The sequence below is a fragment of the Tenrec ecaudatus genome, chromosome X (assembly GCF_050624435.1).
Source record: "Tenrec ecaudatus isolate mTenEca1 chromosome X, mTenEca1.hap1, whole genome shotgun sequence".
In the NCBI taxonomy this organism is placed as follows: Eukaryota; Metazoa; Chordata; class Mammalia; order Afrosoricida; family Tenrecidae; genus Tenrec; species Tenrec ecaudatus.
In genome coordinates, this window is record NC_134548.1 from 122,801,041 (window position 1) to 122,822,460 (window position 21,420).

Consider the following 21,420-nt stretch of genomic DNA (forward strand, 5'->3'; position numbering starts at 1 on the left):
TATTCTCCTTGTTGCAATCATCTATCAATTCTTTGATTTCTCTAAGCTGCTAGCCACAAGGTCAGCCGTTCAAACCCACCAGCCACTTCACAGGAAAAAAATGAGATTTTCTACTTCTGTAAGGTTAGCAGTCTCAGAAATCCACTGTGGCAGTGCTACCCTGTCTTATAGGGTTGCTAAGAGTTTAAATAGACTTGATGGCAGCAAATGTTTAAAATTTTAATTTTAGTTTCTGGTTCACTAAGTCCTGTCTTAAGTCTCAGTGATTTAATAATATACACTTAATCTTTCCAACTTTTTAGCCTCACTTCCTCATCTCCTTTGAGTATTTTCTCAGATATTGATTCTCAGGGACACCTTCCTGGACCACACCACTGAAAATGGCTGCTGCAGCTGGCTTTCTCCCAGCTTTTCACTGCTCCCAGCTCTTTTTCCCTTCATAGAATTTGAAGCCTTCTAATGGAGCCTCTGTTGGCATAGCAGGCTAAGCACTGAATCACAAGGTCAGCAGTTCAAACCTACTAGTTACTCCCTGGGAGAAAGATAAGGCTGTTTGCTCCTGTAAAGATTTAAAATCTCAGAAACCCCAAGGGGAAGTTCTACTCTGTCCTATAGAGTTGCTGTGAAATGGAATTGACTCGATGACTGTGAATTTAGTTTTACTTTAATAAGCAGTAGAATATGTTTATTTTGTTTATTACCTATCTCTTCCACTACAATGCAATGACAGTGATTTTTTGTCTGTTTTGTTTACTGTTTCATCCTAAGCACTTAGAAACAGTGCACAGTACAGCATTGACATTTAATAAATATTTGAATGAATGTAAGACTGACTCAGTATTGGATATGAGCTCTCCACACATGGAATCCAGAACAGATGAACCCCTCATGAACAATAATGGGAAGAGCAATACCATAAGTGTACGGGGAAGGTGGGGGAGACAGGGGAGAATGGGGGAATCGATTGCAATAATCAACATACAACCTCCCACCCGCTCACAGAGGGGTGATGAACAACAGAACTGTGGGTGAAGGGAGATAGTGGACAGTGTGAGATATGGAAATAATAATAATCTATAATTTATCAAGGGGTCATAAGAGTGGGATGGTGGGGAAGGGAGGGATAAAAGAGGAGCTGATACCAAGGGCTCAAGTAGAAAGAAAATGTTTTGAAAATGATGATGGCAACATATGTACAAATGTGCTTGATACAATGGATGCATTGATTGTTATAAGACCTGTAGAGCCCCTAATAAAATAGCTTAAAAAGAAAAGTTTTTCAAGAATTAAGTAGCCATTGGATTGATACTAAGTGGACACACACTAATCAGTGTTTCTATACTGGGGAGTCATTGTTCTGACACTTCGTGCAAGGCCATTCTTCTTTGTGCAGGACTGGTCCTGTCAGTGCAGGATTTCGAGCATCCCTAGTTCTTGAGACCCAGTAATCATTGCAACAAGCAAAATATTCCTCCTCCGATTTCAAAATGTCCCTTAGAGGCCCCACACCATGACTCCTTTTTTATTGTTGGTCATCAGCCTTAATGACTCCTTTTTTACTGTTGGTCATCAGCACACAATAAATATTGCATGAATAAATGAATAGGTTTTTTTTGTCAACAGTTGAAAGCATAATTAAATCTCTCTGATTCAAAACTAAACAAAACTTCCTTAACTACCCTAAACCCTGCCTACTCCTAGCAACCATCTCCCCTCTCTCCTCTTCTTCACTGTCAAACTTTCTCTGAGAACAGTATATATATTCTGCCGTCTCTTCCTCACTTCCTATTCAATGCTCTGCTTTCTTCAATTCAACATGGAATTCCACCACAGCGGTCAAGCTGTTCTTTTCCAATGTCACCAAAGACTTCTTAACAGACAAATCTACAAGCCCTTTGCATCTGAATCCTGCTTTACTTCTTTACAGAAGTAGCTATTATATGGTGCCCCTTCCTCATCTCTGAATACCCTACTCCAGTTCCCTTTCATTGGGTTGTGCCTCAAACATTGGTGTTTTCCAGAGTCAGTCTGTAGAAGTTCCAGCAAGCTCCTTTAAGGACTTCAGGCCTTATGACTCAGATATTTTAATAAAACCTCAATATGTTATAATCAAAATACATAATTATTGATTATTAGTACCATGATATATGTAGGAGATAACTTTTACCCTTATTCATTCTCTGACCCTTAGCCATTTCAAACAAACTCTCAGTCTCTCTTCCTCACTTTTATATTATTTTCTACTCCAATTCTAGTACGGTTTAAAATTTTAAACATGTATTATTTTAGTCAGAAATAAACTTAGGTTAGTTGTTAAAGGGTTTATTTGTGCCTTGCCACCCCCATCATTATAAAAGTGCTATGAATAGTCACTATAAATGTATGCACACTACTGAGAGAAATATTGCACATGTAATTGATGGTTTACTGCACTGCCTGGAACTGATAATAAGGAATTGTATTACAGCTCAAATATCCCAAAAGAGTCAGTAAAAGGGTGCTGCTACAAAATAATAGGTGTTTTATGGGGTCAATTTTGATATTACACAAATATATCCAAATGTGAAGCTATTGTTTCTCAACATAACCTCCATCTAGGTCTATACACTACTGAAGGCAGTGCTTCCGTTTCTATAAGCCTTCCCTGCAGAGTTCTTCAGCACTCCAATTTACACATCAAAATGGCAGTTTTGTAACCCACCCAAGGGGAGCATATTTTTTATATCTCCACAGGAGAGGGAGAGAGAGACCCAGTGCACCAAGACTAGAATATAGTATACTGGCATGCACCACGGAACCAATAGAGAGGTCTGTGGTGGGGCCCCGATCCCAACTATGTGGACCTCACAACCCCCAGCCCACCCTCTAGCAGAAGAATGCACTTCAGAGGACAGCACAGAAGCAATAGTTTGGGGAGAGGGGTACATATGATTAGAGCACATCTGAGAAACAAAGAGGGATGGAGAATGAGAGGGAACACATCCTGACCCACTAAGCCCTGAGGACGATATTCCTGCTCAGAGCAGGCAATGCACAGAGAGGTCCATAGAGCTGTCCCCACTGCGAGACAAGACATCCCTCACTGAACCATAGCACTACAGGGGACAACACTGGAGACGCAGTTCGGAAATTGTACTCAATCTGACTCTATCACACTAGGGCGGAACACTAAGGGCATGCAACAGAGCAGAGCAATGAAGTCCCCAGGGAATACAAAAAATACACTTCGGGGATAGAGGGTGGCACCTCATCAGACTTGAATGGAAAACACACCTAAAGAGCCAAAAACAGACCTGTAACTATTTATAGGCTTTTCCTTTTTTTTGTCATTGGCCTTCTTTTTGTTATTTTGTTTTGGGTTTGTTGGTGTCTTGTTGGTTTTGTCTTCCTTTGTTGTTTTGTTTGTTTTGCCTGGTTTTGCATGTATTAATGTCTCTGCCTGTCTATCTAGATAAGATAGGTGTGATAAACAATTTGGACATGAAAACAATGGGACCTATGGTTCCAGGGGTGCCCACAGGAGAAGGGAAGGTGGGATAAAGGAAGAAGGGTGCAAACCAACCCAGGGACAAGGGAACAAGTAGACTAAAATCAATGGAGATAAGTGCATAGGATGCCTAGTGGGCCTTAATCAAGGGGAATGTAACAACAGGAAATTACTAAACCCAAATGAAGGCTGAGCACGATAGTAGGACAAGAGGAAAGTAAACGGGACTAGAAGAAAGAACTAGGAGGCAAAGGACATGTGTAGAGGTCTAAATACAGGCACGTACAAATGTAAATATATTTATATATAACAATAGGGAAATCTATGTATTTATATGTACACGTTAATAATTACGGTATCAGACGGACATTGGTCCTTGACTCAAGTACTCCCTCAACACAAGAACACTTTGTTGAAATCACCTGGCATTCTGTGATGCTCACCTTCCCGACACAATTGCTGAAGACAAAATGGCTGCATAAGCAAATGTGTGGAAGAAAGCTGATGGTGCCTGGCGATCAAAAGATATAGTATCTGGGGTCTTAAAAGCTTGAAGATAAACAAGCGGCCATCTAGCATGGAAGCAAGAAAGCCCACATAGAAAAAGCACACCAGCTTGTGTCATCGTGAGGTGTTGATGGAATCAGGTATCAGGCATCAAAGACCCAGAACAAAAAATCATGTCAATGTGAATAAGAGGGAGTGTGGAGTGGAGACCCTGAGCCCACCTGTAGTCTATTGGAAATCCCCTTACTGAAGGGTCACAAGGAAGACACGAGCCAGTCAGGGTGTAGTACAGCACTGATGAAACATATCACTTTCCTCTAGTTCTTTAATGCTTCCTCCCTCTTCTCCCCACTATCATGACCTCAGTTCTACCTTTACAAATCGGTGTAGACCAGAACAGGTACACTACTACAGATAAGAGTCTGAAACACAGGGAATCCAGGATAGATAAATCCCTGAGGACCAAAAATGAGAATAGAAATACCAGGAAGATAAGGGGAAGGTGGGGGAAGAAAAGCGGAATCAATCACAAGGATAACCCCCTCCAAGGGTGGGGGGTAAACAACAGAGAAGTGGGTGAAGGGCAACAGAGGATGATTTAAGATATGAAAATAATAATCTACAACTCCTCAAGGGTTCATGAGGGAGGTTGGGCAGGGGAGGGAGGGAAAAATGAGGAGCTGATATCAAGGGCTCAAGTAGAAATAAAATGCTTTGAAAATGATGATGGCAACATGCGTGCAAATGTGCTCGACACAATGGATGAATGTATGGATTGTGATAAGAGATGTAAGAGCCCTCAATAAAACTAATAATACAAAAAGTTTTTAAAAAAATTTAAATGGCAGATTTGGCATCCTCAAGTGACTCAACTCATGTTCTTCATAATTGTCCTTTGAGTTTTGGGAACAGGTCTGTAGGGTGGATGAGGTAAGATTTACCAATTAAATTCTCATAAGATAGCTCCTGGTACTCTCAGAGAATGAGTAGGCATTGTCCCGATGGGAAAAAAAATCCTAGGTGCAACTTCCTGGCCCTTGTCTCACCAATGTAGTTTTCAATTTTCTTAAAACTTCTTCATAATAAGCCCTTCTGGTCATTCTGTGTCCTTCAAGAAAATAATCTATCAAGATTACCACTTTTGCGATGTCAAAAACCAGTCACCATAAACTTCTAAAACAACCTCTTGTTTTGAATTTGACTGTCCTGGCAGATTCCCTCAGAAGTAACAGTTTTGATCGGACCTTTCTTTTGAAGGCACCCTAAACATAACTAAGACAAGTGCATCACCGAGAGAACTTGTCTGCAGCATCCACTGATCATAGAAACATGTCGAAACAATTTGTATTTGGAATAAACCCATGCATGTGAAAACCAAACCCCTAGTAACTATGTTTTTTTGACATGCCCTCATATAGCCGATCAAGTAGAATTAGCCTAATTGGAAATCTTACCCTAAAAATCAAGGTGTCCCTTGGTGCTTGATACCTGGTCCCTTCATGATCACACATGTTGGTTTGCTTCTTCCATGTGCGCTTTGTTGCTTCTGGGCTAGATGGCTGCTTTTTTACCTTCAAACTTTTAAGACCCCAGATGCTATATCTCTTGATAGCCAGGCACCATCAGCCTTCTTCACCACACTTACTTATGCACACATTTGTCTTCAGCATTTATATGGGGAATGTGAGCACACAATGATAGTTTTTGTTCTTTGGTGTCTACTACCTGATCCCTTCAACACCTCATGATCACACAGGCTGGTGTGCTTCTTCCCTGTGGGCTTTGTTCCTTCTGAGCTAGATGGCCACTTGTTTACTTTCAAGCCATTAAGACCCCAGACACTATATCTTTTGATAGCCAGGCACCATCAGCTTTCTTCACCACATTTGCTTATGCATGTTTGTCTTCAGTGATCATGCCGGGAAAGTGGGTATCATGGAATAATCGTTTAGTTGAGCAAAGTGTTCTTGTATTAAGGGAGTGCAGGAGTGGAGGCCCAATGTCCATCTGCTACCCTACTACTAAACCTATAAATATATGCAAATAGATCTATTTCCCCATAATCATAAATATATTTACATATGTACATGCCTGTATTTAGGTCTCTATGTATGCCCTTTGCCTCCTACTTCTTTCCTCTATTTCCTTTTGCTTTCCTCTTGTCCCACTGCCATGTTCAATGAAACACACAACATTTCTTTAGTTCTTAAACGCTTCCCCCCATGATTCCAATTCTACCTTACAAACCTAGTTAGACCAGAGAATGCACAGGGGTGTAGTTAGGAACTGGAAACACAGGGAATCCAGGACAGATGAACCCCTCAGGACCAGTGGTGAGAGTGGTGATACTGGGAGGGAGGAGGGAAGGTGGGGTAGAGAGGGGCAACCGATTACAAGGATCTACATAATAACCTCCTCCCTGGGGGGGTGGACAACAGAAAAGTGGGTGAAGGGAGACGTCAGATGGTGTAAGATATGACAAAATAATAATAATTTATAAATTATCAAGGGTTAATGAAGGAGGGGGTGGGGGGGGAAATGAGCTGATTCCAGGAGCCCAAGCAGAAAGCAAGTGTTTGAGAATGATGAGGGCAACGAATGTATAAGTGTGCTTTACACAACCGATGTATGTGTGGATTGATAAGAGTTGTATGAGCCCCAATGAAATGATAAATAAATGTTAAGCGGCGAAAAAAAATTAAGATGTCCAAGGTTGTGATAAGAATACTACGAGCCCCCAATAAAGTGATTTTTTTTAAAAGCAATTCTCAACCTGTGTGTTGTGACAACTTTGGGGGTTGAACAACCCTTTAACAGGGATCGCTCAATTCATAACAGTAGCAAAATGACAGGTATGAAGTAGCAACGAAATAATTTTATTATTGAGGGTCACCACAACATGAGGAACTGTATTAAAGGGTCACAGCATAAGGAAGGTTGAGAACCACTGCTCTAGAATTTAAAGTGAAACCAAGAATCCATTCTATTATTAAACAGCCAAATCTATTTATTTATTACAATTAAATCAATATAACTGCTGGAACCTAAGGGAGAATTCACAATTTGAGAAGCGGACTTTTCAAGAAACAAGTGAATTCCTAGAGGGTGAGGAGACACTTTACTGAGAATGGTTCGGGCTATCAATCATTCTACTGTATATTTTAAAACCAAAGCAGTTGAGATTGTGTACCAGTGATAAATATGTGTCTCCTAGCTATGTCTGCCAAGTGGTGACTGACTTTATTCCATTCTTGACTTCCATTTCATTCTCAATGAGACTTAAGAACAGGATGAGAAGCCATCAAGATAACTTAAGTTCTGATGCACGTATAGTGAGGATAAAACCTTGAAAACATTATGCTGAGTGAAATAAGTCAATCACTAAAGGCAAATATTGTATGATCTCGCTTAAGAGTAATATCTACTCTCATGATGGGATGTATCTGATGAAAAAAGAGAGTAATGTCTAGAATTAGCAAATGTCTGGAGATCAAGACTTATTAAAGGTTACCAAAGGGGTAATGAAAAAAAAATTGAGAACAGTAAAGAATGATGGATGAATATAAAGCATTGAACTGCACTATTGAAAATTACTGAAAGTCCAAATATGTTGTTTCCTATATATTTAGCACAACTTTAAGATGGGAAATTTACATAGAGTACACAAGGGAGGGGATGGGATGATAGGGTAAGGCTCAAGGGATGATGAGAAGGTAAAATGAAAAACAGTTTTCATGGCTTATTTTCGAGGTCCCATTAGTATGTTCAATATATATCCATCGAAGTAATATCATCACAATATTATGTATTTGTTCTTGTTCCAAAGGCCTATCAAGCTATCCGCAAGCTGCTTATCCTCTCTCCTAGAACACATGATGGGCCATTTGGCAATATGTCAACAGTCCACTCATTTTTAGATTTTAAAGTTTATTGTTTAATACCCATGGGTGAAAACAGAAATCGGCTAACCTACTTCCCCATTGCATCCACCCTACTTCCTGCTGCAAACAGTCTTATGGAAAGATTCAGGCTGTCTTCCTACATATCTTTGATACCTACAATTCCTTTTCCACCTTCCCTAGTTGGCTCGCAAGAGGTCTGGTACCTCAATCAGCTCTGTTTTATTTCTTTATTTAGAAGTAGGCTGGTTCTCATTTCTCTCTTCCCCTGTTTTTGACATACTATTGACTTTCCTTATGGGAAATGGTGAAAAAACTGCCAAAGTAGAGTGGATTTTGAGAACTCTTCTTGATATTCCTAAAGCCCCAGAATGCACTAGAGTGAAAGAATTGATGAGAAAACAGAATAAGTAGCTTAGAGCTAGTTGTAACAGCTCTTAAATGTAATTTCTTTTGAGATTGAGTTACTAAAAGTTTTACAGCAGGCAAGTTAAATGATTGCATGCACATGTCAAAGCAGTATTCTAGGGCAATGTGAAGATTGAATTTAATGGTAGCTATGGTGAGTGATAAGGAGCCAGAAAAGGCAACAGTTTGAACCCACTAGTTACTTTGAAGGAGAAAGATAAGGCTTCCTGTTTCAGTAAAGATTTGAACCCCTTGGAAAACCAAAGAGGCAATTATATTCTGTCCTATAGGCTAACTATGGGTTGGGATTGATTCGATTGCAGTGAGGGTTTTATTTTTGTTTTTTTGGATGGTGAATGGTATGTATGAATTTGAGAAACTGATGAGGAAGAACCAGTTAATAGAAAATTGCACTAGTCCTGGTGGGCTTGTGTTGTGGCCATGGGAATCGAGAGAAGATCTTCAAAAGGCATTTGGAGGTAGCGTTCATAGGACTTAGAAACGGGCAAAATGAATGGGTGGTTGGTGACGGGGTTACTCAAGATATGGAGTATAAAGTGGCTTACCCCTGGAAGGCAGATTTTGTGATGGGTTTTATTTATTTTGCTCATTTGAAATTTCTATTTTTATATACCATAACTAACTTTTTAAAGGAAATAAAATAATCAAAGGATGTCTTTGTGCATTAGAAGGGGTTATGAAATGCAAATATCCAGGTCAAATACCATTTATTTTGTTACAAGGGGGTACCGCCACCCCCTCAAAAAAATGGAAAAAAAGCTCTGCTGGGCAGAGCTTTCATAGTATGTATGGATCGCTCTGATTTAGTGCACTCAGTGGCATCGCCTGAGAAGGTCCTCTCTGGTCACAGTGAATTTTTTCGTAAAAGCAGTTTCACTCGAACCTTGCTTGATGTGATGGCCCATTTAAGAGAACAGCGTGCGGCTGTGAAATTTTGTTTCCTGCTTGGAAAAAAGCCCGCAGAAACTGTTGTGATGTTGAACACAGCTTACTAGGGCAGCACTAGGAGAAAAGCTCAAGTGTCCTAGTGGTTTTCTCGTTTCAAAAATGGTGAACCTCATTCTCAACATCAGTCAACTTTCCAAATGGACAAAAATGTTGACTTGTAGTGAATTTGGAGTTCATTCCACCAGGTCAGACTATTAATCAAGCTTTCTATTTAGATGTTCTGAAAAGCATAATAATGTGCGACAAAAAAGGCATGATGTGTGGCACTCCGGGGACTGATTTTGCCACCATGACAATGCACCTGCTCAGTGTAAACGTTTTGGCAAAAACAAAAACCCAGTATGCCTCTCTTGCCCTAGGCACCTTACTCACCTGACCTCTCTAAATGAGACTTCTTTTTGTTTCTGAAAATGAAGAGGGAAATGAAAGGACAGAAGTTTGACGACATCGAAGAGGTGAGGAAAAACAAGAGAGATATTCTCAGCCTTATTCTAAACGTGAGTTTGATAAATGTTTCCAAGAGTAGAATTACGGATTAGACAAATGTATTCCGTGTAATAGTGAGTACTTTGGAGGTGAAAAGGTTGTTTTGTAAATAAATAAATAAATACTTAGCCTTGAAAAACAATTCAAGTGACCATGCATGTATCCACAGAAGCAAGACTCAAATGCAGTCTGACCCAGATCTTGGCAGAACATCCTGAGATTCTCCCGGAACATGAGATGATAGGCAGGCTTGTGATGCGCTTCCTGGAGGCTGTTTCAATCTGCCTCTCTACCTTGTGGGAGGCTTCTTATCTAGCAGGATACTGGAAAGGCAGCTTCTCATCCAACTCCCAGGTTCCAGTAAAGCATTGAACGTTTCTCCCCTTGGGTATGGATGCAGATATAGTCTTAGGGGTGGTTCTTCAACAGAGTTGCTTCCTGGACATATGGGCTGTCATTTAACCCCTTCGGTTCATTGTAGTTGGTTGTTTGTCCTATGGGCTAAGGGACATGGGAGCTGACATCATGCTGATCTTACATATGCTGTTTGTATAAGTAACAAACTCTGTCCACTGGGGCTCATTATTTCCTTACTGGCGGAACCTGTGAAAGTATGGCAAGTCCACTTCACAGTTGCCACTGTTCGGCTTCTTGGACTGTTAATTTCTTGATAGTGCTACCTTGTCTCTTTGTTCAACACTATAGATCTAGTATCTGGCACAGAATTAAATATTTTAAAACACTAGCTGAATTTTTAAAATTACAGTAAACAGCAATACAGAAAGAGTATGTATCAAACACATTACAGTGGGAGATTTGTGAGGTGGGATGGAGTGTCTAAAGGCAAAGAAAGGAAAAACAAAATGAACTAGAACAAGACAGGGGTTTTCCAATATACATATTGGAAATTTATATATATCCTATAAATTAGATTCTAGACTATGGCATTTGGCTTTTGTGTGTACACATACATATATTTAATAGAATATTAATTTAATAGAATATATATTTAATCTAAGAATAATGAAAGACCCAGAACACTTCTTTGAAGATCATAAACACACCTTCTAGGATATATCCTAGAAAGAAGCCCTCTGGCTCTCTCATTATGCTTTGATTAATTTATATGATTATTTGATACCTTGTAAGCCTAACTTATCTGAAGACACTAGGTCAGGATCTAGAAAACTGTGCTCCGACCAGCCCAAGTCATTCTCTTAGAATCTAAATCCTGACTGGCAGTATCTTTGCAAAGAACACAGTGGTACTTTTATTGGTTTTATATATTGGGTTTTCTCATAGATTTTTTTAAGTGCTTAGTGTTTAAAAACTAGAAAATTATAAAGCACTAGCCTAGTTTCATCTCTAAATAGGTAGGCTCTATCTTAATAGTGAGATTAGGCAAAGGTAACTTGGTGCCTTTGTAGGAGAAAATAAAAATCTGGTAGTGTACTGCCATAAAATATTCCAAAAAACAAAAGCATGAAAACAAATTCTGCCATCGAGTAGTTGCTGACTCATAGGGGCCCTACAGGACAGGGTGGAAATGCCCCTGTGGGTTTCCGAGACTGTCACTCATTTTTTAAAAAGATTATTTTATTGGGGACTCTTATAGCTCTTATAACAATCCATACATCAATTGTACCAAGCGTATTTGTACATATGTTGCCATCATTTTTCTAAACATTTACATTCTATTTGAGCCCTTGGTATCAGCTCCTCTTTTTTCTCTCCATCTCCCCTCCCACACTTGTGATCCCTTGATAAATTATAAATTATTATTATTTTCACATCTCACACCCACCACTGTCTCCCTTCCCCTGTGGTTTCTTCCCCCTCTCCTTTCTTCACCTTTCCCCTACCCTCCTGGTATTTCTACTCCCATTTCTGTTCTTGAGTGGTTTAGAGACTGGTAGTTTTGAATTCTCTTGCAAAAGATTCCAGCCAAGAAAAACCCGTGGGGGTAATTCTATTCTGTCGCATGGGGTTACTATAAGTTGAAATCTACCCATCCACATCCAACACCACTACCTTTCCAAACCAAACTCGACTGCCATGGAAGTTGAACCTGACTCATAGTAACCCTAGGACGGGAAAAACTGCCCCTGTGAGTTTCTGAGAATGTAACTCTTTTACAGGAGTAGAAAGCCCCGTCTTTCTCCAGAGGGGAGACCTGGTGGTGTAGTGGTCCTGCCTAGGGCTGCGATCTTCATGGTTGGCTATTCGAAATCACCAGCTCCACGGGATAAAGCCTGGTCTTTTGACTCCCATAAACAGTTACAATCTTAGAAATCCACAGGGGATCCTTATGAGTCAGCCTTGGCTCGATGGCAGGGAGTTTGTGGCTGGTTTTCTCCTGAGAAGCGTCTGGTGATTTCGAACTGTTGACTTTGAGGATCACGGCCCAATGTATAACCATTACACAACTTGACAGCTACAAACTTACGGACATTGCACCATAATAAATTAGCAGGCAGCATTTAGATAATGGGAATTTTGGGGGGTTAGAAGGAAGGAATGGAAATTGTGCTCAAAACACAGAATGGTTCCCAACTCAGAATGGTGTCTAGGAACACCACTTGCATCTGTTGTTGGGTGCCATCTAGTCTATGTTGACTCATAGTGACCTTAGATGACAGAGTAGAATTGCCCACAGGGCTTCCCTGGCTGTAATCGTTCCAGGAGCAGATCTGATCGCTGGGTCTTTTATTTCTGCAGAGCCACTCGCCAGGTAGGGTTGAACTGTCAACATTTTGGTTAGCAGCTGAGTGCTTAACTGTTGTGCCACCAGAGATCCTTTGCATTGATTTAGGACTCACAAAAATGGTTTCCTTATTTGGAGTCTGACAAGGGTGGCAGAAAGGATGATACCATGTACATTTTGTTTTTAAATAAGATTGTGTTATGTTTTCAGTGCAAGTTTATCCCTTGTGCGTGTTTAAAACCTCAAATAATTCCCTGCACTTAAACAGATTGGGCTGGGTACTCCTATTACCTTCCATTGCTTAAGTAGGATTTTCTAAAAGTCTCTATTAGATTGTTAGATATGAACAAGGTCCAAGACCTAAATATCATATTTTGCCATTTCTAAGGTTTCATTTTCCCCACATGTTATTGTTTCTGATTATAGAAGGCACCACACAATCGATGTAAACACTTAATGTGGTAGTGTGCCTCCCCCCCCCCAACCCACCTCACACACTCTGAGAAGTTGCTAGGAAATAAATGGCACATTTACAATTTGATGGTGTCTTAGATTTGAGAAGCTGCCACATTATAAACAGGAATAATAAGCTTTATACATGTGAGCAAGAACTACTTGCTATGAGGTCAACCACTTCCTTGGTCTGAGTCTTCCCCGGTGGGGTTAAGCAATGCAGTGGATGTCAACATTTACATGCCTCTGAGTTAAAATTCAAGCTACAAATCAGGACTTTCTATGTTTCGTTATTTAAGTGCCAGCATATTTTTATACCACCATCCACAATTATTCTTTATTTTTGTTATACTTACCCCTTTCTCAACATTCCCTGCTATTTTATGTTTAGAATGTTCTCATTTATTGCTCACTGTAAAAATCCTACACACCCCAACAAAGTTTATCTTTTTCTGCTTTATGGGCCTGCTTTATATGCCTCTATTTGTTTATCCAACTGAGCTGCAATGATTTGTTAGGTGCTCCTGGTCTTGAATTCCTTGAGGGACGTTAACTGTTCCTTATTTATAATGCTATCCCTGGTATTCATCAAGTATTTAATGAGTGAAAAAATGAAGAAAAGCAAAGAAAGAGAAAAAGAAAATGAACACATGGTACCCCCAAACCAAACCCATAGCCAGAGTCCATTTCAACTCATAGTGACCCTTTCATACAGTTTCCAAGACTATTAATATTTATAGGCACAGATTGTCTCATCTTTCTGGTGGGCTTTGAACTTCCAAACTTGTGGTTAGCGATCCAGTGTTTATCCTGCAGCACCAGGGCTCTTTGTAAAGTGCCATGGGATCTGTAAGTATTACATGTCATTCAGTGGTGTCTTAAAAAAAACGCTTTATTGCCAACAGTCAATGCTGACACACCCCCAGCCCCACCCCTGGTGTGGGTTTCTGAGACTATATTTATAGGAATAGAAAGCCTAGTCTTTCTCCTGAGGAACTGCTGGTGGTTTCAAACTGCCGGCCATGCAGATCACAGCCCAATTCGTAACCACTATGCCACCAGGGCCCCGGTGGTATCTTAGTCTGACACTTAGCTAAATCCTCTGAACTCCTAAGTATATAAGTTTAAGTATATACTTAAACTTGTTAACAATAAAAGGAGTTTGTTACTTTTCTCTCCCCAATCAGTTATAAATCTAATGAGAGGGAGAGATCGACTCTCCTCCTGTATATACTTATTGAGTTTTAGGTAAATTATAGATTCTTATTCTGAGATATGGTTTCTTTTCCAAGAATCTTCATTCAGGATACCTTCATTAATAAGACTTGTAGCAATTTGCCGGAGAGAAATGGGAACGCTCACAACAGCTTTATTTATTTAGGGTCTAAAATTTCTTTAGAGTTTAGAGCAATCCTCAACACTAAATATCAAAAACTCAATTTCACAGCAATTGAAATGAGAGAAATTTGATAAGTTTGATATTACTGACAAAATCCTGGGAGCTAATTACTTCAAGACCACTTGAAACCTTAACTCATTAGATTTAGAAAAATCTCCTGGGGTACTTAAATTCACTATTCCCATTAGGTTACTTGATTCAATCGAATATTTTAGATTTTCCTAATAAGAGAAAAATCTAAAGTTCATGAAAAAGATAAATTCTATTACTATTTGCTTAAGAAAGATATATTAAGCATCTCCTATGAACACCTTGGAGTCCATGGTGGTGCAGACAGGTAATGTGCTTGACTACTTACCTAACGGTTGGAAGTTCCGGTCCACAGAGAGGTACCTCAGAAGAAAAGCCTGGCAGGCAACTTCAGTCAATGAAACTTTATAGAGCCCAGTTCTACTATGACACACAGGAGTTCATAGGATTTGGGGTTACTATGAGTCAGAAGTGGGGGCACCTGACTACTATATCATGTAGAGTTTTGTAACAGATGGGGGAAATAGTGGATGTAGGTCAGAAAAGGAAATTTCAATGCCAGAAATACTTGTGTATGCTGCCAAATGAGTCTCATTTCACTCTCGAATCTAAGTAGGCCCAGACTTTGCCACAAGACCATTATGAGGATCAAAGAGCAATGAACATATAGAAACATGGATCTGGCAAAGATGCTGTCCAGCGTGTTGTAACATCATTCAAATAAGGGAGTTAAGTGTCATTTTAGTTGACTTCTTAGAATTTTAAGTAAAAAATTCAGATCCTGAAGTTAAGAAGAAAAACCTATTTAAAATCTCCCAAGGCAAGTTGAATCATTAAAAGAAATACAGAACTAAGAAATGAGACACGATTGGAAACAAAGCATTTCATTCTGATTGCCTGCCAACTCATCAGAAATTAATAGCCAATCAAATGGCATGTATATAAGAAAAATCCATCCAAACAGACTGGGCAATTTTAATTGAACTGAAAATCCCATATTATGCCAGGCAATTCTATTGTATGCATTTGTAAAGCATATTCACATGTGAAACTTAGTTTCTTACATGTCTGTATATGCTTCCCAATTTTAGACTATGTAGCTCTTTACTCTCCCAGTATCTGAAATATGCCAATAACTATTTTTAAACCGTCTATAGCATTATATTCACAATATTCACCCCATTTAGGTATAAGAGTCAGACAGAAAATGGGACTTGGGGTAGGGAACAGGCTTACCACAAGATCCTCACAGCATGCTGTTGATGAATCCTTTCTGGTCAGTCCTAGGAACAGATCTTCAGTTCCCACCTGTTGTTTAAATACAATCTCATACCTAAAGAGAAGTCAATGATAAGAAAGTTTGAAACGAAGGAGCACTTTTCTGTCCCAAAAGATAAGATTAGAACCTCATGGGGACGTGCTATTACACTGCCCCCTCCAAAAAAAAAAGGACTGCATAATGTGTTTTTACATAGTGAAACAGAAAAGAATAGAAATCTAGAAATTTCGTGAAGAATGCCAAACACTTAAACAGTTGTGTTTTGTTTATTTCATATACAGTCTCACTCCATGCCATGGAGATGACTCCAATTCACAGCAACCCTACATGACGGGGCAGAACGGCCTCTGTGAGTTTCCAAGGTTTTCCGTCTTATGGGAGCAGAAAGCTTCATCTTTCTCCTGAAGAGTGAGTTCTTAGTGGTTTCAAAATGTTGACATTTCAGTTAGCAGCCCAATGAGTAAGTCACACCACACCAACAGGGGTCCTTTATATAGTAGTTTCGTATATACTAGTTTTCTAAAATATAGCTTAGCTGTTTCCAAATGATAAAAATAAAACAGACTGAGAAAACATTTAATATTCTAATAAGATGAAAATTAGAAGTAAAAGAAATATTTGGTGGATTTATATCCATCAAAATCAAGATAGCTTCATGTGTTAAGTGTAAGCCACATAGCAGAGAATCCAGCACAGGATCGAATTTTTAGCAGTGTTTCTATCATTAATTGTGTGGCTTTGGGAAAATCACAAGCTTATAGGGTCTCACAATTCCACACTCATACAATTTATGGGGAAAGAGGCACCTGAACTAAATGATCTCTGTGGTTCTTTCCACTCTAAAAATCTACAATAAATTTAGTGCACCCGTGCACTATCATGTTTTAAAATCTAGTCCTGCAGAATTCACTGAAAACTACTTTTGATATTTTATCATGTACACATCAATTCACATATCTTTTTGTTCCTCCCAAAGCTGGGCACTTCGGGATAGAATTGTTTTTAGAAGCACCCAAACATAACTTATCAGAAGGAATGAAATCAACACACATTTACAAACAATTTTCCCTCTGGTTGTACCTTAACAAATAAATGGTAACTCTATATGGGAAAACAAAAAGACTACATTGTAAGATCCCCCAATAAAATAATCTTTAAAAAAATACCATATTGAACAATGTGCAAATATGAATGCCCAGGAACAACAACAACAAAGGACTTATCTGAATTTGAACAGGAATGTCAATAAGTAGTCATTTCTTATGGGACTTAGTTTCTTAATAAACTGTAATTCTACCAAACATCTCCAAATTTGAAGCCAGGTTAAAACAGAACAGAGAAGTATTAACCCACATGCCTGTGGCTCTCAAATGGATCCTGCTCATATCCTGAGCGTCAGACTCAATTGTCCAACGTTTTTTTTTTCTAATTTCAGTTTGTCTAAGTGACCCAAAGCATCTCAAACAAACAAAAACCTCACTGCCATCAAGTTGATGCCAACTCCTAGCGACACTATAGGTAATGACAGAACTGCCCCTGTGGGTTTTAGAGACTGTAACACTTTACAGAAATAGAAAGCCTCATCTTTCTCCCAAGGAGCAGCTGGTGCTTTCAAACTGCAGACTTTGTGGTTAGCAGCCGAATGCATAACCACTACACCACCAGGGTTCCACAAGCATATCAGATTCTACATACGCACGCACTTCCTGTAAGACTCAATTCCATCAATATTCTTCCAATCATCCAAACTAGTAAACAACAGCATTAGCTACCTTTTTCTTTCATTGATTACATCTACTCAAAACCAAATCTTTCCTCAAGAATCTCTCAGACGAAGACCCCAGTGATCTTTGTTTTCATTTGGTCATTTGTGATTCTCCTTTTGTGAGCCACTTGTTCATGCCCTGCAACCACTTTCCTATTTGGTTTCAGGACCTTTTGCAATGTATAGACATGAGGAAGAAAAGAAACATTGAAAAACTCGTACAGAAATTTTCTTTATATCTTGACAGGCATAAATAAGTTAACCCTTTCATGCACAGAACCTTTCATCTATAAAACATCAAACACCATGACAAAAAGCAAAAATGTACTCAAATTTTGAGCTTGCCACATATAGATATTTGATGTTCCTTAGACATTATGAAACAAGTGACTTAATTCTCACCTTTCCTAAGAATACTTGGGCATTAAATATGCACAACAGGAGCTATCCTCTACGTTCTTGGAATCTTTCAGTTTTTAAAACAAAGTTTAAGTGTTTGGGCATGTTTATTTGAAAGTTGGGAGCTTTAAACTTTTATTTAGTAATCTGCAGTTCACCCTGGTTCTACAAAAGCAAACAAAATAACCTCACTGCCATCCAGTTGATGTCAACTCATACTGACCCTATAGGACAGGATAGAACTCCCTGTGACTTTCTGAGACTCTCTTTATGGGAGTAGCAAACCCCATCTTTCTCCCGAGGAGCAGCTGATGGGTTCAAACTGCTGACCTTGCAGTTAGCATCCCAACGCATAACTATTACACTGTTATGCTACCAGGGATCCTTTGCTTCTACAGGGTCCTTGAAAAAGTTCATGGAAAATGGAAATTAAAGATGTAATTTTTTCATAAACGTTTTGAAACCCCAAGTTTTGGGTTTGTTTTTTTTACAGAAATGACATAGAATATAGAGATATTATTGAGGTTTTATAATGTTTGAGGCAGATTTCTGGTGAGAATTAGAAAACCGTCAAATCATTTGTCATAGAAATCATCCAGAATTTATTAAACACATGGGAATTTAGCACAAATATTACTTTTTACAGGTTATTGTTGTAAACAAATATTTGTTTAAAAGTTCTTATAAATATTTAATCAAAGATATATATATATACATATATATATATACACACACACACATACTTATAGTCTCCACCATTCATCGACCAGTTTGCTATATTGCGGTGGTTGGCATGGTAACTGTGATGCTAGAAGCTCGGACCCTGGTATTTCAAACGCCAGCAGGGTCAGTTATGATGGACAGGTTTTAGCAGAGCTGCAAGACTAAGACTAGGAAGAAGGAAGAGGCAGATCACTTCTAAAAAATTAGTAGCTGAAAACATAAATGGAAGTAGAACATTGCCTGAAGATGAGAGCTTCAGGTTGGAAACACAAAAATTGGACTAAGGAAGATCTGCCTCTTCAAAGTAGAGTTGACTTTAATGACATGGATTGAATAAAACTTTCAGGAGCTTCATTTGCTGCTGGGGAAGCATGACTTAAAATCAGAATGAACAGCTGCAAACATCCATTAATAATCAGAATGTGGACTGTATCAAGTATGAATCTAGAACAATTGGAAGCCATCAAAAATTAAATGGAATGCATAAATATGGATATCCTAGACATTAGTGAGTGGAAATGGATTGGTATTGGCCATATTGAATTGAAAGACCATCTGATTTATGTACTGTGTCAGGAATCGCAAATTCAAGAGAAATGAGCATTTTTTAAAAAATAAATAAATCAGAGTGGGTGCTTTTTATTAAAATTACTCTAAATTTCATGTTTACAAACTGATTATATCAAAAGGCTACAAAAGAAGATTTCAATTCTGCTGGCAAAATACACTAAATGCTAACTATAAACCAAACTCACAGCCATTGAGTTGATACTGACTTAAAGTGACCCTATCAGACAGTGTAAAACTATCCCTGTGAGTTTCTGAGACTGTAACTACTTAAGAAAGTAAAAAAGACCGGGCTTTCTGCCTGGGAGTAGCTGGTGGTTTAAAACTGCTCAACTTCAGGCTAGCCTAAGGTGACCAGACATCCCGCTTTTGGCGGGACAGTCCTGATTTTGAACAGTTTGTGTGGAGTCCCACGGCGTTTCAAAGAAGTCCTGATTTTTGGAAAGAATGTATGACAAGCTAGGGAACTGCGGGAGAACGGGAAGGGAATATATGGCTTTCGGCTGCCATGTGGCTATTTCACCAGGATATGAGTTTTATATCAGTTTAGTTAATTTTATAATGTTAAATTTTAATAATAACACAAATTTGTTTAGAACCGATTATCAATAAATGCTTATCAAAGTTCGCATTAGTGATCAGTTGTTAGAATTTGACCACCATTGTTTGGATTTAATGAACAATGGCATTTTTGGGCATTGGCAACGACGAAAACATTTTGTAACTGTCTCTCAGATGACACGCATTGTACTGTGGGCTAGTGCTAATTAAACAGGTGATGTCAACAAATCAGCTAATCAGATAATTTAGGGAAGTTATTTATTTATTTCATAAATACATGCATTTTCTTGAATTTAGCAGACAGTACTCATATTATTTATATTTTATAGTGGTGGCAAAAAGTCTAGCGCCGGCCTTGAAAGTGACACTTACAACTTAAGGCAAATTCAGAGAAAAAATAATACAAGTTAGTATGGTTATTATTTAGCAAGTAATATAGGATTAAAATTAAAATAATTTTTAAATGTAGTTACCTTATAAGAATCAAATTAATTTAATTTATAAACTAACAATAAAATATGTTCATGTAATTATGGGTACTTGCTGTGTTTTTAAGCAATATGTATATAATAATTTATAATACAATTTAAATTTATTTTTTTAGATTTTTAACATAATGAGTAAGAAAAGAGGATGCAAATTCAATGATGATCTAAGAAGTGAATTTCCTTTTATTAAAAAACCAAAAGCGATTACAAGGTAAAATGTGAGAAATGTAATGGTGAATATTCTATTTCGCACGGCAGGAAGAATGATATTTCAAAGCACTCAGAGACACAAAAACATAAAAGATATTTAAATACTGCTGCATCTTCCTCCAAAATACAGGGATTTTTTTCAGAAAACAAGTTATGGAGACAAAGAAAAGAATTAGCATTAGCAGAAGAACTTACGTCTTTTCACGCTATTAATCGCAATCATTCCTTCAGATCTATGGACTGTACTTCACAAGTTGTCAAAAAGTTAATCAACCAAAAATTTGCCTGTGCTAGAACAAAATCCGAGGCAATTGTGTGTAATGTACTTTCCCCATATGCATTTTCAGAATTAAACAAAACTTTAGAAAAAAGTTAATTTTATATCCATATATTCTGACGTATCTAATCATAAGGACATAAAGTTATTTCCAACCATTATTAGATTTTTTGATTCAGAAACTGGAATAAAAATTAGATTTTTGGATTTTGTTTCTGTCCCAGGAGAAACTTCTGAAATAATTTTCAGTTCCATTATTAATATTTTGGCAAAAAATTTTAAAACATAAAATGATTGCATATTGTGCAGACAACACGAATGCAAATTTTGGAGGAAAAGCGAGAAGAGGCACAAATAATATTTTTTATAAATTAAACAAAAACCTTAATCAAAACATTATTGGTGTTGGTTATACAGCACACATAATACATAACGCCATTCAAACAGCTGCTGATTTGTTGTTATTAAAATATAGTATTATTTCTATATATACACTGTGCGCGTTGAAATGCTTAAAGAATATTGTGAAACTGCAGAAGTCGAATATCAGAAAACACTTGGATACAGTAAAACATGCTGGTTAGCTCTTTTGCCAGCTCTCGAAAGAATTTTGAAAATATACGATCCTTTGAAATCCTACTTTCTATCACAGGACAAATGTCCAAGAATTTTAGAAGAGCTTTTTGAAAAAGAGTCTTCAAAAATTTGGCTAGAGTTTATACACAATTAAGCAGCTCTTTTTCAAAATTCTATAAAACTTATTGAAGGTGACAAAATTTCAGTAATTAAAGTGGCAAATTCTGTTAATA

The 21,420-nt window shown here is 38.2% G+C and overlaps 1 protein-coding gene across 1 annotated transcript in view; it reads right to left on the reverse strand.

The window, feature by feature from the left end:
* DNAAF6 (dynein axonemal assembly factor 6) overlaps window positions 1–21,420 on the reverse strand; it is a 61,692-nt gene that overhangs the window by 12,394 nt on the left and 27,878 nt on the right. Inside the window, exon 5 of the mRNA XM_075539124.1 lies at window positions 15,579–15,675. Coding sequence (XP_075395239.1) covers window positions 15,579–15,675 — 97 coding nt within the window. The remainder of the gene's footprint in view (window positions 1–15,578; window positions 15,676–21,420) is intronic.